The following is a 14493-nucleotide window of genomic DNA, read 5'->3' on the forward strand; positions in this document are numbered from 1 at the left end:
CCGCCTTTCTGTGTGTCTCTATGCATTGCTCCAGCATATGAACTACAAGGACCCAGAGGATGCAAACAATGGGCTCCTATGTCAATGCCTGGGCTGACCCGTACAGGCCATTTGTAAAGAAAATGCAAACAGTGTTGCCATGTTTTCATGGTAACAAGCATTAGGAATTTGGGTTTGTTTTAACATCCATTGTTCTGTATCTGAAATCTGATGTAAAATGCCTTTGGAAAGTTAGAAAGATGAAGAAGGCAGGAATGGTTAGAGGAGGGAAAGGATAGAGGAAATAGTTTACAATGTATGGACATGTTCGTCTTAGCACCTCATACTTACACTCACATCCCCCAAGAACTACACAGAACTTTCTGGAAGCCACTCACTGATCATGACTCTCATCACAGCCCACCTTTAATTAAAAGTGAAGTTGCATGAGTCAGCCAGCAGATGGCAAAACGAGGAACCAAGGAACATATGACTAAGGTCAAATATTAGCTAGTGTCATTTCATAAATGAAGTGGGCCTCTTTCCTAAAGCTTTTTCCGAGTATCATCTGCAAATGTTCCAGTTGGGTGCTACAACATGCCGAGGCCACCCTGTCTCATCGTCTTGTCTTCATCACCCACCCTCCTCTTTCAAAGGCAGTATGATCAGACACAGTAGATGGGGGGCCTACCCTACCAAATCCCACCTGGCCCTGGATGCTGCAGCTTAGGGCATCCAAGAGCCCGCCAGGGCAAGCCTGCACTGTACCTTCTTTCTCTGGGTTGTCAGTGGCAGGCCACTCTGCTCAGGCCTGCCAAGTGAGGGTGGTACACTGGGCAAATCAACTTTCTGGTAGAAGCACAGGAACATCTGGCCCCAACACCCTTCTCTCCCTCTGCCCACCCCACAGTAATCCTCAGAACCTAGAAACCTAATGACATCTCTCCAAACTTCATTCTAAAGTCAGGAACAAGAATTGGAAACCTCATCACAAGTCAGAAGATTGAGACATGCTTAAGGTTACTACCTATGTGTTCAGATTAGCAAGGACAGGAGCACACTGTAGGTACCAACTGCTTATCTGTGGAAGGCTGCTCCTGAGCTGCACTGGGCTGCATGTTATATTTGTGTGCCTGTTGTCTACAAACACTCCTATCCCATCAGAAGTACACAGGGTTTGTCAGATGACTTACTGGCCATGAGTGAATCAATGAATTCTTCTCAGGAAGAGAACCAGTTTGCCTTTTAAAAATGCTGACAGTGAAACCCAAGGGAGGAAACTCACCTGCTGCACCCAGCGTGCAGCCCACACTCCTTCAGTGTTCCTTTATGAGTTGGACCCAATCTAGTTTCCCAGCCTCTTCTCCCATGACTTCACTCTACGAACGCGTCTGCTCCAGCCACGAACCTTCTCTGGGCTCCCTGAATGTACCTAACCCTTTCAGGCTGTCCTTCCCCCGTTTCCCATCTAACAAAACCCTTTCGACCTTCAAGGCCCAGCTCAAACAGCCCCTCCTCTACGAAGCCTCCCCCAGCCCCCTGCCCAGAGTGAGCAGTTCCTTCCTCTTCACATTCACCTAACTCCTCTTGCCTGTAAGATGCCCCCTTACAAGTAACAAAGACATGAGTGTGCACCTACCTTCAAGGAGCCTCTTTCAGGAGGGGGCCTGGCTTCCATCTGCTTTTTGACATACTTTGCACTGAGATCTGCCCTCTCCTGCCAGGCTGTGCTCACACCAATACCGAGAGATCACGAGACGCCCTGCCAGCAAATGCCCGGGAAGCACATCCCCTTCATGCCCCAGGCAGTTGTCTAATGCACACACAAGATCAAAGCAGCTCTCGGGTGGCCTGTTGCAGGGCACAGCACACTTCTGCCTATGCCAAGGCAGATGCTGGGCCCTTCCCTATTGTGCTCAGCACGCACCCATTCTCCAGGGCGCCTTTTCCGGGCATTAATTCATCCAGTCAGTTAACACAGATTGCACAGCCTATGTGCCAGGTACCATGTGGACCCCACCACCCGTGCCCAACGCAGGCCCCTCTAGTGGGCAACCCTTGCTCCACACCTCCCTGTTGGGCTGCTCGAGACTGTCAGGTCGGGCTCAACCTGCTCTCCAGCCCTACTTCCTTCCTATCCCTTTCCTGAGTGTTAGTTAGCCCCAGTAAACCTTTGGCCCTGCCAACTCCCTCTCACGGTCTGCTTCCTGGAGGACACAATCTGAGACAGTGGGTTCCAGAGTGGTCTGAGAAAGCAGGTGGTAAAATGGGGGCTTGGTACAGGATTGCCCTGCATCTGCCCAACTGGCAACAAGGTTCCCATCTTCGGGGTAGGTGGCACGCAGGCGGCTCCAGGCACAAGATGGCAGGCTAGTTGCCAGACCTTTGGTGTTAGAACTTTTGCTGGGATGGCCGGCTTGTGGAGAGGAAGTTCCTGGCAGGTGAGGAGATCCAGGCAGGGCGGATGCCTGGAAATGAAAACTCAGAGAGCAGACAGTGGTGAGTATGTTTCCTGGATGACCCACAGGGGATTAATGAGAGGCCAAGAGCAATGAACAAACATCTAAAAATTCAGCAGCAACACTGGAGTCTTCCTGGCGGTTTACAAAGTAGCCCCCGATCCAGGCAATGGGCGAGCAGCAAAGTCTGAAGAACAAACCCCGGACTTGCTAAGGTGGCTGAACTCCAAAGACAGGTGAACGCTCAGCCAAGGCAGGTCTGTCATGCCAATGACACAAGCCCTGTTGGGAAAACCTGCGTCCCTGATACATGGAACAGGCACATCTAGGAGGTCTCTGAATATCTGGTCTCCCCAGATGTCCTTGAAACTTCTGAGCCCGCAGCATCAGCCCACCCCCTCCCATGAAGCGCTGCAGGCACCCTATCCCGAAGGAGAAATAAATAACACAAGAATTTTCCCCACAGGTGTCCTCCCTCCCAGGAGTGGCCCTCACCTTATCACTGGCTGCCAGGTAGGGTGACCAACAGTCCCAGTTTGCTGAGTGAATTGCAGTGCTAAAAGCCGGCGAGTCCCAGGAAAGCAGAAGGAATTGGTGAGCCGACTGCCAGACCCGTGACCAGAGTGAAGGTGCAGCACAGCGCCGTGCAGGAAGGGTGTGCTGGGTCTGGGAAGGGGGAAAGCGATGACACCCTTGAGGAGCTGCAGGATCAGCATGCACCTGCAGTGGCCGGGGGGGTCCCTGTGGGATGGGATCCGGATGCAGCTCAACCAGTGGGGGCTGAAAACAAAGGCTAGATAAGGGACTTGGAGACACTCTGCTGCTCAACACAACTGAATGCCCCGGTAGGGAGCCGAAGGGATGGGGCAAACCTGTTGATGGCATGGGATGGGCAACAGTGATGGTCCAGGCCTGAGTGACGGTGAAAGGCCCGAATTGTCACGGCAGACAGTGAAGGAAGAGATTCAAAGGCTAAGCAAAGTACGCTTGCTGGAACTGGCCAGAAGAGGTGAGGCCAGAAGACACCCCAGAGGATCAGGTTTCAGGAGAGGGCCCAGAGGACACATGCGTCAGCAAGGGCACCAGGAATGTGCTGGAGAGAGGGCGCCAGCATCCCTCAGAGATCCAGCGCGGGAATCCTCTGCAGGCCAGGGCTGACCACAGGAGAGTGTCTTGCAGAATGGGGCGCACCGAGAACTGCAACCTGATAAGGATGGTGCAGCCGCCTCCTCCTCCTCGTTTCCTTCTCCTTCTCTCCTCCCCTCTTCCTCCTCTCCTCCCCTCTTCCTCCCCTCCTAATTCTCTCTTCCTCCTCTCCACCTCCTGTCCTTCTTTCTTCCTCCTCATTTCCTCCTCTTACTCTCCTCCACCTCCCACCTCCTGCTCTCCTTCTCCTCCCCTCCTCCTCATCCTCTCCTCTTTCTCTTGTCTTCTCTCTTCTTCCTCCTACTTTTCTCCTTCTCATTTCCTTCTCTCTTCCTCTCCTCCTTCTCCTCTTCTCTCTTCTACCTCCTCCAACTCTGTTCCTCCTCCTCTCCTCTCCACTCCTCCCCAACCCCCTCCTCCTTTTCCTCTGCTCCTCTTATTCTACTCCTCCTCTTCCTCCTCGTCCTCTCCTTAGTCCTCCTTTCTGCCACCTCCTCTCCGCTTTCTCCTCTTCCCCACCTCCTCCTTTCTTCCTCCACCTCTCCTCTTCCTCCAAATCTCCTCCTCTTCCTCTCCTTCTCCTCCTCCTCTGCTCCTCCTCTCGTCCTCTCCTCTTCCTCCTACATCTCTCCTCCTTTCCTCCCTATTTCTCTCCTTCTCCCTTCCTCCCTGTCCTCCCCCCTCCTCCTCTCCTTCTCTTTTCTTTCACTCCTCCTCTTCTCCTTCTCCTGTTCTTTTCTCTTTCTCCTCCCCCATCCCTCTCTTCTCCTCCTCTTTCTCATCTCCTCCTCTCCTCTGCCTCCTCTCCTCCACATCTGCCTCCTCTTCTCCTTCTGTCCTTCTCCTCTCCTCCTACTCCCCCTGCTCCTTACTTGCTTTTCTAGTCCTCTTCCTCTTCTTCCTCCTTTGCTGCTCCTCCTCCTCTTCTCCGTCTCCTCCTCTCCTCTTTCTTCTCTTTTCTGTGTCCTCCTCTCTTCCTTCACCTCTTCTCCTTGGTCTCATCTTCTCCTCCTCTCCTTCTCCTCCTCCCCTCCTCCAACCCACTCCCTCTCCTCCCCCTCCCCCTTTTTTCTTCCCTCCTCCTCCCCTCCAGCTCCTATTCCTCCACTTTACCTCTCTCCTCCTGCTATACCACATGTTCACGCGACCCTCTGTGAGTCCAGGGCAGAAAAGGAAAGCTAAAAGGCGGACAAATGAGTGCAAGACAGCAAAAAAGGGAACCCTCTCTAACCTAATGGGCAGGGCACTGGACACATTCGAGCACCTCCTCTGTGGGAGAGGGGTCACTGCCTCCAAATGGAGGGGCGGTGGGACACTCCATGACCTCCGGGGTTACTTACAATTTGGAGTGCTTAGGTGAATACTGAGTCCAAAACAGCCCTGCAAAGAGACAGAAGAACAAGCCCCTGAGCAGACGAGGCCTCTGAAAGAGACAGAAGAACAAGCCCCTGAGCAGACGAGGCCTCTGAAATACAAAAAGCCAACATGGGGTTAGAGGCAGAATTCAGAAAGAGCTCCTACAACTCCATACCAACAAGGCAAGTGACTCACTAGAAAAATGGGCAAAAGCCATTTCCTAGACGAGGAAGGCGGGCTGAACAAGAAGCATCTGAAGGGAAACCATGAATCAGGGTTAAAGCGGTCCCAGACTGGCCATGTCCCGGAACACTAGGCAGAATCAAACGTGAACCCTCTCCAGAGGAGAGCAACTTCCTCCTGGGCCTCAGAGACAAAGAAGCACAGCGAGGGGAGGTGGCTGCACTCTGGAAAGTGTCAGTGTGGAGGCAAGGAAAGAGGAAGGGGGTGACAGGCTCAGAAAACAGGAGGAGTCGCACAGAAATCACGCTGAGCAAAAAGAATGCTTCCCTAGGGGAGCATGTGGGTGGAAGAGAGGGACTGCGCAGCCAGGGATGCTGAGCACTGAGAGGGAAGGTGACGGCAAATTCCCAGGGGACAGCTCCAGCCAGGGAGGCTAGCCTGCTATGGAGGGAGAAGACAGAGCAGGAGAAGGCAGGGTGGGGGACGGGGTAGGGGAGGGGAAGGGAGGGGAGTGGGGAGAGGGGAAGGGAGGGGAGGAGAAGGAAGGGGAGGCAAGGCTCAGAAGGCCACTGGAATGGACAGGGAGCTCTGCAGGGGGCTCCCTGGTGATGAGGAAGGAAGGAAGACCTGAGCGGGGGCTGTGGTTTCAGGAAGGAGGCAGTATCCTGGGGGAGGCAGGCAGAGGATACAGTCAGCTGCAAAGGATCTTCAGAAACGGCAAGGACTTCCTAAAAGAGATATGATGTGTGGCACGATAGGCATGCAAGCAAGGCCTGAAAAAGCAAGCAGAACTTGAGGAGACACACCCCTGGCCCCAGGAGTAGGGGTCAGTTGAGTGTGTGCTAGTGGGGTGCAGCCAGGCACAGCGGTTTCATGGGAGCACAGCAAGGAACCCGAGAAGGCCCCGCATGCCTGCAGTTGGCTGACTACTGCCCGGGACTCCAGAGCATCCACGGAGGGCCCCACAGGGGAAGGCAGGAGCAGGACAGGTCTAGGGAGATGAAGGCCGACCTGACCTGCTAAGAGACGAGAAGGGAGGGAGGGGAAAGTCTTGTTCCTGCCAGGACATTGTTAATGAGAGGAGTGAGGAGGCAGCAGGTGAAGAGAGTGTGGCGTGGAAGGCAGAAATCAGAGCGTTTTTGGGTTTGGTGCTGACCTGCTATTGGGAATGAAAATCAAGACTCAGGAGCATTCTGGTCCCTTTCTCAGGGTTAGCCGAACACCACCCGCATCCCTACCTGGACTGGTGACGCCATTCCTCCTAGGCCCACTCACCGCTGCAGCTGCTTTACTTGGACTTCCTCTCCTCACCCGACCACAGATCAGACCTCTGCTGCTCGTTGCCGCCCAGGGACAGTGTGCACCTACGTGCGCATTGCACCCCACTGCCCAGCACACCCAGGAGTGAGAGTGAGGAGCAGCTGGGAGAGTTGGAAAAGGGAGCCCTTATGTGGCCACCATGGGCTTCCCTGCTAGCAGCCACATGGTGACTATCCAGCTCATTATGCGAGTTCTAGTTCTTCAAACAAGAGGCCACGGGAGGAGCAACGGCAACCCACCATCCCGGGGATCCTCACTCATGATTTGAAACCACTCCCAGCAGGTTCTGGGGTGTTCGGCAGAAGCTGGCAACCATTCTTGGGGGGAAGGAACCCAGGAGGGGATGCTAACATGCATAGGAATTGGAACTGGTGATCTGAAGGTCCCCTGCAGCCCTACGGCCCACATCCCATAAAGAGGGACCCTCTCCTCCTCACCTCATCTCCAGCATTCCTGCTTCCTCGAGCGTCTCCAGGGAGAAGTAGGCACATCTCACTAGAAAAAACAAGAAAGCAGCCCTTTGCTCATTCAACGCTTACTAAGCGGATACTGTGCCCTGGGCATCCAGTTTCAGAAATGAGTAAGACACCGGCCTTGCCTTCAAGGAACTCAAGAGACCCTGCCGCAGCCACAGACTCTTACAGAGCAATTACCACCCTGGGTTGCAAGAGCCTAACGTGGGGTGGGGACGGGGGAGGTACAAAATGCTATCAGAGCTGGAGATGAAAGTCCCTAATACTTGGGGTGGGGCTGTGAAAGTGACGTTAAAGTTGTGCCCTGAAGGAAGCCAGGAGCGCACCAGGACAAGGCCATGGGAACCGCCTGTGCAAAGCAAGGAGACCTGGAACAGCAGGCTGGTGGGGACCAGTGACTAAACAGCACAGCGTGAACCCAGAGAGTGTTCAGCTTAAGGGTGGGGAGAGCTGAGCCGACTCCCTGAACTGTTAGGACTTAAACCTGAGAAGGCCCGGCAGCGTTTTCACTAGAGGATTGCTGGGGACAGATTTGTGACTTAGAAACTGAGCCGATGGAACGTGGACGACAGACCTGAGGGAAGAAAGACAGAGGCCTCCAGGTTGGTCAGGAGGCTCATGGAACAGTGCAGGCTCCAGACCACGAGGCCTGAATTCTGGAAGTAGCAGCGGGGATGCAGGACGAGGAGCCGTTTTGTCTCATCAGGCACTCCAGAGGCAGGGACCCAGAACTTGGTTATGAAGTCATTGCGGGAGACTAGATAAGGGGAAGGACAGAGGAGTAAAGCATGGCAGCACTACAGAACCTGAGCCCGTGACTGAGATAGAGAAGAGAGTTTGAAAAGCAAGTTTGCCAGGGAAGTTGGGCTGTGTGCTGGGCGACTTAGGTCGGAGGAGGCAAGACATTAAGAGTGGGGATGTTTCTCATCACCTGCAAAAGAGGCGTTAAAGAGACGGTCCCTCTGGACCCCACTGGCAGGCACTGACAGAGCGGCTAGGACACAGGAGAGCAGGCCTGGGGGCCTTAGCCCTACAAGACTCAGCCTAGAGCTGCATGGACGCCAGGCAAGTGTTCCCGCCGTTCTTGCTGCTTCCGTGCCCTCTGGGGGTAGCCACTGGAGGTGCAGTTAGGTCGCTGCGGGCAAGTTTGGAGTCTTGCCTAAGGGTGCATCACAGAAGGGCCTCAGCTCCCTCCCCCAGCTCCACCCACAGCTCCACCCCAGTTCGGCTCCGCTTCATTTCACCAGCATCTCCACCCCCAGCTCCTCCTCCGGCAGCTCCGCCCCAGCTGTTCCGCCCCCAGCTCGTCCTCCTCCCAGCACTTAACCAGTTCCACCCACAGCTCTTTCCCACAACTACGCCCTCCTCTTGCAGGCGGCTTCTCCAGAAGCTCTGACCCAGTTCCTGCTGCAGCTCCACCCCCAGCTTCGTTTCCCACAGCCCCACCCTGCTACCCCTTCATCACCGCTCCCAGCTCCGCCTCCTCTAGCCCCGTCCCGCTTCTCCTACCCCTCTGCCCACCCCAGCACCTTTCAGCTCTTTCCTCCAGCTCTGCACTGGCTCCTCCCCCGCCATTCTCACACGCCAGCCTCACTCCAGCCTGGCTCCCCCTTCTCCAGCTCTTTCCCACAGCCCCGCCCCATCTGCTCCCACAGCGCTTTGCCACAACCCCGCCCTGCTCCTCCTCCAGGAACGTCCGGCTTTCCATGAGCTCCACGCTGCAGCTGAGCTGTGCACCAGGCCCTCCCACAGAGCTTTCTCGTGATTCCACCCGACACCTCCCCAAGCCCCCGCTCCCCTAAGCTGGTTCTCAGGAGTCCGCGGGGGCCTCCCGCAGCTGCTCCTCGCTCAGTTCTCCCATTACCCCGCCCTGCTCCTTCCTCAGGCGGCTGCTTCCAAAGCCCCTCCCGTCCCTGCCCCGCCCCTCCCGTCCCTGCCCCGCCCCTCCCGTCCCTGCCCCGCCCCTCCCGTCCCTGCCCCGCCCCTCCCGTCCCTGCCCCGCCCCTCCCGTCCCTGCCCCGCCCCTCCCGTCCCTGCCCCGCCCCGCCGGTCCCTGCCCCGCCCCGCCCAGCCCGTCCCTGCCGCGCCCCACCAGCCCCGCCCTGCTTCTCTCGGGGCTGCTCCCAAAGCCCCGCCCCCTGCCCCTCCCCTGCAGGTTCTCTCGGTCCCGCCGCACCTCGAGCCCCGCCCGCACCCCGACCTGCTTCTCCTGTGGCTGCTTCCAAAGTCCCGCCCACAAACCGTCCCCAGCAGTTTCAGCCCCGCCCCTCCCAGAGCCCCCCCTCTAACAGCCCCGCCCTGCTTCTTACGCAGCTGCTTTCAAAACCCCGCCCCCAGCCCCTCCCAGTGATTTCTTTCTCCGCCTCCCCCCCCACCCCCCCAGCGGACACCTGCCTTCCCCTGCTGTTTCTCAAGAGTCCGCGAGCTCTTCCTACAGCTTCTCCTCGCTCAACTCTCCCACGGCCCTGCCCACAATGGTTTCTCTCAGCCCCGCCCGGCCCTCCCCACCCCCCGCCTCTTATCCCAGCCCCGCCCTCAACCCAGTCCCCAGTTGTTTCTGTGAGTCCCGCTCGGCCCCTCCCCCAGCTCCGCCCTCCTCTCAGCCCCGCCTCCACCCCCACCCCAACGGTTTCTCCCAGCTCCTCCCTGCTGCTATAGCAGCTCTGGGCCCGAAACTCCTGCCTGGTGGCCTCGTCCCACCCTTCCCCGTACTCTTTCTCCCTCCCGTTCCTTTTCCTCCTTCCGGTTCATCGTCCAGGCTGCCGGTCTCGAGGTCCCCTGGCCTTCGCCTGGTTGACTGGCGCGCATCAGGGCCGGGTAAACGGAATAGCGTCTCCTAGCAGCCAGGGCGTGCGAACGTGCGTGATGTCGTCAGTGCGAGTGTTCGTGAATGCGAGATTCATTTGTCATATAGACAGATGTTTGCTGTCTATATGCATGGCTCAGTACGTGCCTCCTGCGTACGTGCGGGGTGTGCGTATATGCGTGATTGCGCGCCCACGTACGTTCTTCGTGAAAGGGATGACGGGAACTGCATGAAACCGGAAGAGTTATGGACGGCTAGCACCTGTCACTAGCCACTGGTTTCCCGGAGTTAGCGGCAGCGACCTTGTAGCCTCGACACTAGCCAGGCGCTCCCTCTTCTCACAGCGGCCCACGTCTCCTTGCTTGGGAGCCCATCGTCCTGGCTCCGGTGGCCTCGCTGGGTCTCGGGGAGGCGGAGGACTGTTCTTCCCTGTGGCGAAAAGCCGGAGTCGGCCCTAGGCACCCACGACTCGCAGGGTCCGTCGTTCCGGAGGCCGTGAGACCTGCCGGGGCTGAAAGGTGCCAGGGCCCATGGTGCGGGAGCCTGTGTGCTAAGCCTTCTTGCGGACGGAACCTGAGGGCTGGGGTTTCCCTGGATGTGTGGCTGGGAACCCGTGCGGGGCGCGACCCAGGCGGCTTTTCCTGTCCCCTGCTGTCGGCAGGGTCTCGGCTCCGCTCCTTCTAAGCGCGTGTACCCGCGACGTGCGTCTGCGAGTAGAAAGCCCGTGTGCTGCTCCACACACAGCGGCCCCACCTCAGTCCGGTCTTCCCTGCCTCCCGTTGACCCTTCTGCTGTGAGCTCGCCTGGACCCGAGGCCGGGCGGTGCGCAGCTCTGTGGCCTGTGGCGCCGTGCTCAGCGTGACCTACCCAGAATTAAGCTGAGGACAATGGGATTTAGAGCCCCAAACCCTCGCCCCGGGACAATGGGAGGGGAAGTGTCATTTTTCTCCCTTCGAATGGAGCATGCTCGGCTGCAAGAATGCTGCTCAACATGGTGAAATGATTTTCTGCCCTGCGGGCTGGTGCACTCTCTGGTCCTTGACCCAGACACGTGCGGAGGGTCCCACTGCTGTGATTAGCAGAACCAAACTGTGATGTGCACATGTGTGTTACTGATAAGACCAGGCCTCCCAGCTCTTCTTGGTTTCCAATGTCTGCTGAGTAGAAGACCTTCCTAGGGCCATTAACCAGCTTTGCTGGCTTGCACTTAATGACCTTTCCTCTTTATCTTCCTTGTTGTGCAGGTAAAGAAGCTAAGTGGAAGAGTGTTCCTCCTCTGGCCGTAAAGCAGGTACTCTCTGCAGCACCAGGTAAGAGGGGACTCAGCCTCCTTCTTGCCTTTTCAGTTACATCAGTTCCTACTAGGGATTCCACACACACACACACACAGTCCGCGTTTGTTCTGAGTTTGTGGTGATGATGAGAAAAGGGTTGGCTAAGAAACTGGGCGGCAGAAAAGAGGCATTTACTGTAGCCACATATTCCGATGGAAGTGGCCAGGCCCTGTGGGGGACATTCGGCCTCTGTCAGAAGTAATCCAGAACCAAGGAACCTGGTGATCTTTTGTCACCCATCAGGAGAATAATGATGCTCAGGGGCCACAAGTGTGTGAGGAAATGGCGCCATGGATGGGTTGGTGGAGGGTACACGGGTGAGTCTTTGTGGAAAGTCATTTGCTGGCAGATATCAGCATCTTAGATGGGCGTGCCAGGCGGCTGAGGCATTTCCTTCAGCATGTCTTCACACAGCGAGTGTTAGAGGTAATGTCATTTCTAGTGGCAAAAGTGGGAAGCAACTTGTAACTCTCCATCAGTGGAGGAATGGTCAGGCAAATTATGAGACGACCAACAATGGGATACCACACAGGCAGTGAAAAACAAGGTAGATGAAGATTGTCAGGTGGAAAGAATGGGCTTGATGTGCTGTTAAATGGAAAACTCATGCCCTATCCTGTGGAGATGTGTTGGGAACAGCAGTTTGCCAAGATGGCTGAAACAAAGGACCATAAAGGGGCTGGCTTAAACAACAGACAGTCATTGTCTCGCAGTTCTGGAGGATGGAAGTCTGAAATCAAAGTGTTGGCCAGGTTCGTTTTTTCTGTGGGCTGTGAAAGACAATGTGGTCTGCCCCTTTCTCTTAGCTGCGGGCGGCTGGCTGGCAATCTGTGGCACTCATTGGCTTGTAGAAGCATCTCCCTTATCTCTGCGTTTATCTTCTCATGGTGTTCTCCCTGTGTGCATGACTGTCTCTGAAATCCCCCTTTTCATAAGGACGCCAGCCACATTGGATGCGGGTCCGCCCTAATGGCTTCAGTCTCACTTGATTGCCTCTGTAATGAGTCTGTTTTTATATATAAGGCCACATTTTGAGGTGCTGGGGTTTAGGACTTCAACATACGCATTTTAAGAGGACACAATGCAACCCATCACAACTGACAAAGGCCCTGAGGTAGAAACAAGCTTGGCATGTTCCCTCAGGGGATGGAAGGCCTGTGTGGCTGCAGGGTGGTGAATAAAGGGGAGAGGAGAGGACGTGGCTGGGGTGGGAAGCCAGATCAGGAGGGACCTTGAGTGCCCTGAGAGGAAGTGTGGATTCCGTGCTAGTTGGGGCAGGGAGCCCTTGAAAGGTTTCAGTAGAGGAGTGACATAATCTCATTGTCCCTGTACCAAGATCGTTCCGATGGCAGTGTGGTCACAAGAGTGCAGAGGACAAGTGCTGAGGCGGGGGTGGGGGTGCTATCAGGAGACTTCTTCAGAAGGCAGGGGGTTTTAGGGCATTGGATTGGGATTGTGGCCATAGAGATTATGGAGAGGGATCGGATTCAGTGTCGGTTTTGGACACAGTGCCACGGGATGTGGGCCGCAGATGTGGGAAAGAGAGGGAGGGCAGAGAGCAGCTAGGTCTGGGGCAGGAACACTGTGTAGCTGGTGATGCCACTCACAGAGGTGGAAGGGAGGTGGACTTGGTGGTGGTGGTTGGGGTCCTGAGTGTGTACAGGCCTGTCTACCTAAGGCTGAGTCTGACGGGGGGTGGCCTGCACCACGTGATTCAGAGCAGGACGGTGAGCAACGTGGGGGTCCCAGAAGGAGGGAAGGAGTGTGCCCAGCCATGCTGGGGCTGCTGAGTATGGACTAAGATGAAGACAGGACTGGCATGAGGCCGGCCATGGGTGCTTGTGGGGATAGGTCAGTCAGTGGAGTGGGTGGGGGGGTGGGGAATAAAGGGAGAAAGGTGGGGGTGGGGGCAGAAAGTTCAGAGAGGAAGTAGACACTGTGCATGTAGACAGCTCTTCTGAGGTCTCGGCTATTCAGGGTTAAAGAGAAGGGAGGCAGAGCGGGAGGCACGCATGTGCTCAGAGTAGGGATGCTGAGCGAGCATAGATGGTGGCTGGTGGCACCCAGGGCCCGCAGTGAGCCAGAGGAGCAGGGTCCAGAGCACAGCAGGCAACTGGCTCGGCTGGGGCAGCTCACCCCAGAGGCGGGAGAAAAGCAGATCTGGAGCTCAGAAGGCTGCACTGCCGATTGGGAAAGGAGTGAATACCAGGCAGCTTTGGCCCTATCAGGGCTTTGTCTCATGAGGGTGGGTATATTTTCTTAAAATCATAGAGCGTACTAGAGGTTGCGTTTATGTGCTGAAAGGAAGGACAGAGAGAGGAGTGGGGGCAGCTCAAGGGTGGAGTTCGGGGCCGGGGGCGGGGCCACAGGCCTGAGGGGTGAGGGCAGCCACTATTTCTGACTGTTCTGTTAGGTGCCAGGTACTGGGCTGGGTGCTCTTGGTGCCTTATCTCCCATCCTCACAGCCATGTGGAAACTGAGGCATCTCAAGAGTCTGTGACTGGGCTGAGGTTCTGGTTTCAAGCCCAGGGCTCCTTCCAAGGCACAGCGCTGTCCTCTGTGCAAGAGGAGGGGACCCTCTCCCAAGCCACACACGCAGGAGGCTGGGCAAGAGTTGTGGGAAGCCAGAGCCCGTGTGACTGTGGGCTGGTGCCTCATTCTCCTCAGCCATAGAGTGGGCCTCACAGTACCACTGACCCTGCTGGGTTACTTGAAGATTCAATTTGATGATCCGAGGATCATGCCATCCCAGAGCTGGCACGTGAAGGCATGTGTGTGGGGTTGCCAGTTGTTCTGATTATCATTCTTCTTTTCTCAGCTCAGATTGGGACAGGGGCGTCTGCTGACAGTGGAGAGCAGTGGTGGGGGAAGGGGCTTGAGGAAGGTGGCACCCAGAGGGGTGGAGAGGAGATGTCTAAGGGCCATCTGAGGTCACGGTGCATCCTGAGAGCAGAGCTGAGATTGGATATCAACGATGTGGGTTCAGCAGCCCTGGAGTAGGAGCCGGGAAGGTCAGTGCCTTGTTGGCGGCAGGGCCAGGGCACTGAGAGTGTTGGCAAGGCACAGCAGGGGGAAAAGAAGAGAAGCAGAGCCTGGGACTGTCCCTCTGTGCTGGAAGAGGGCTAACACCAGCCCCGACTCTCCACTCTGGCTAGGCCGAGGGGGCCCTCTGTCCTCTGTGTTGCCCTAGGGCTCGGTGACCTCTGTCATAGCACTGACCACATGCTGTCCTGCCTGTGCCTTCCTCTAGCTGTCCCTGCCCTACTCTGGACCGCCCCAAAGACTCCATGGGATGGACCTGAGTCAGCCGAATCCCAGCCCGTTTCCTTGAGCCTGCTGTGGTGCTGGACATCAGTGACAGACGGAAGCAGCAGACCATCAAGGTCAGTGCGATTTAGGCCATCTGAGAGACACGGGGGGGGGAAGATCAGGCCACT

The 14493-nt window shown here is 56.5% G+C and overlaps 2 protein-coding genes across 9 annotated transcripts in view; both read right to left on the reverse strand.

The window, feature by feature from the left end:
• IDS (iduronate 2-sulfatase) overlaps positions 1 to 1865 on the reverse strand; it is a 53555-nt gene extending 51690 nt beyond the window's left edge. Inside the window, exon 1 of the mRNA XM_054545166.2 lies at positions 1619 to 1865. Within this exon, the coding sequence (XP_054401141.1) occupies positions 1619 to 1657 (39 nt within the window). The 5' untranslated portion in view covers positions 1658 to 1865. The remainder of the gene's footprint in view (positions 1 to 1618) is intronic.
• A 769-nt stretch (positions 1866 to 2634) lies between these two features.
• LOC134760887 (motor neuron and pancreas homeobox protein 1-like) lies at positions 2635 to 10556 on the reverse strand. 8 transcript variants are annotated; one of them, XM_063721086.1, is made up of 6 exons: positions 9629 to 10551; positions 7848 to 8075; positions 6881 to 6938; positions 4925 to 4964; positions 4457 to 4762; positions 2962 to 3104 (listed from the first exon to the last, which is right to left on the reverse strand). In XM_063721086.1, exons 3-6 carry the CDS (start codon positions 6932 to 6934, stop codon positions 2995 to 2997), a joined length of 510 nt encoding a protein of 169 aa, XP_063577156.1. In that variant the 5' UTR covers positions 6935 to 6938; positions 7848 to 8075; positions 9629 to 10551; the 3' UTR covers positions 2962 to 2994. The 8 variants fall into 8 exon arrangements, with proteins under 8 accessions (XP_063577153.1, XP_063577156.1, XP_063577155.1 ...); XM_063721085.1 differs by having other exon boundaries at positions 7491 to 8075; positions 9629 to 10547; XM_063721087.1 differs by lacking the exon at positions 7848 to 8075 and having other exon boundaries at positions 9629 to 10556.
• Positions 10557 to 14493: the final 3937 nt, after the last annotated feature.

The sequence above is a fragment of the Pongo abelii genome, chromosome X (assembly GCF_028885655.2).
Source record: "Pongo abelii isolate AG06213 chromosome X, NHGRI_mPonAbe1-v2.0_pri, whole genome shotgun sequence".
Lineage (NCBI taxonomy): Eukaryota > Metazoa > Chordata > Mammalia > Primates > Hominidae > Pongo > Pongo abelii.

Coding starts and splice junctions, on each gene's coding strand:
- LOC134760887 (XM_063721083.1), bottom strand. CDS start 8,624: ATGGAAAGCCGGACGTTCCTGGAGGAGGAGCAGGGCGGGGTTGTGGCA. Junction 6,939..8,445: donor CTGGAGGAAAGAGCTGAAAG/GTGCTGGGGTGG, acceptor TGTTTTTTCTAG/TGAGATGTGCCTACTTCTCC. Junction 3,105..6,880: donor GCAGGAATGCTGGAGATGAG/GTGAGGAGGAGA, acceptor CCCCCTTCCCAG/ACCCAGCACACCCTTCCTGC.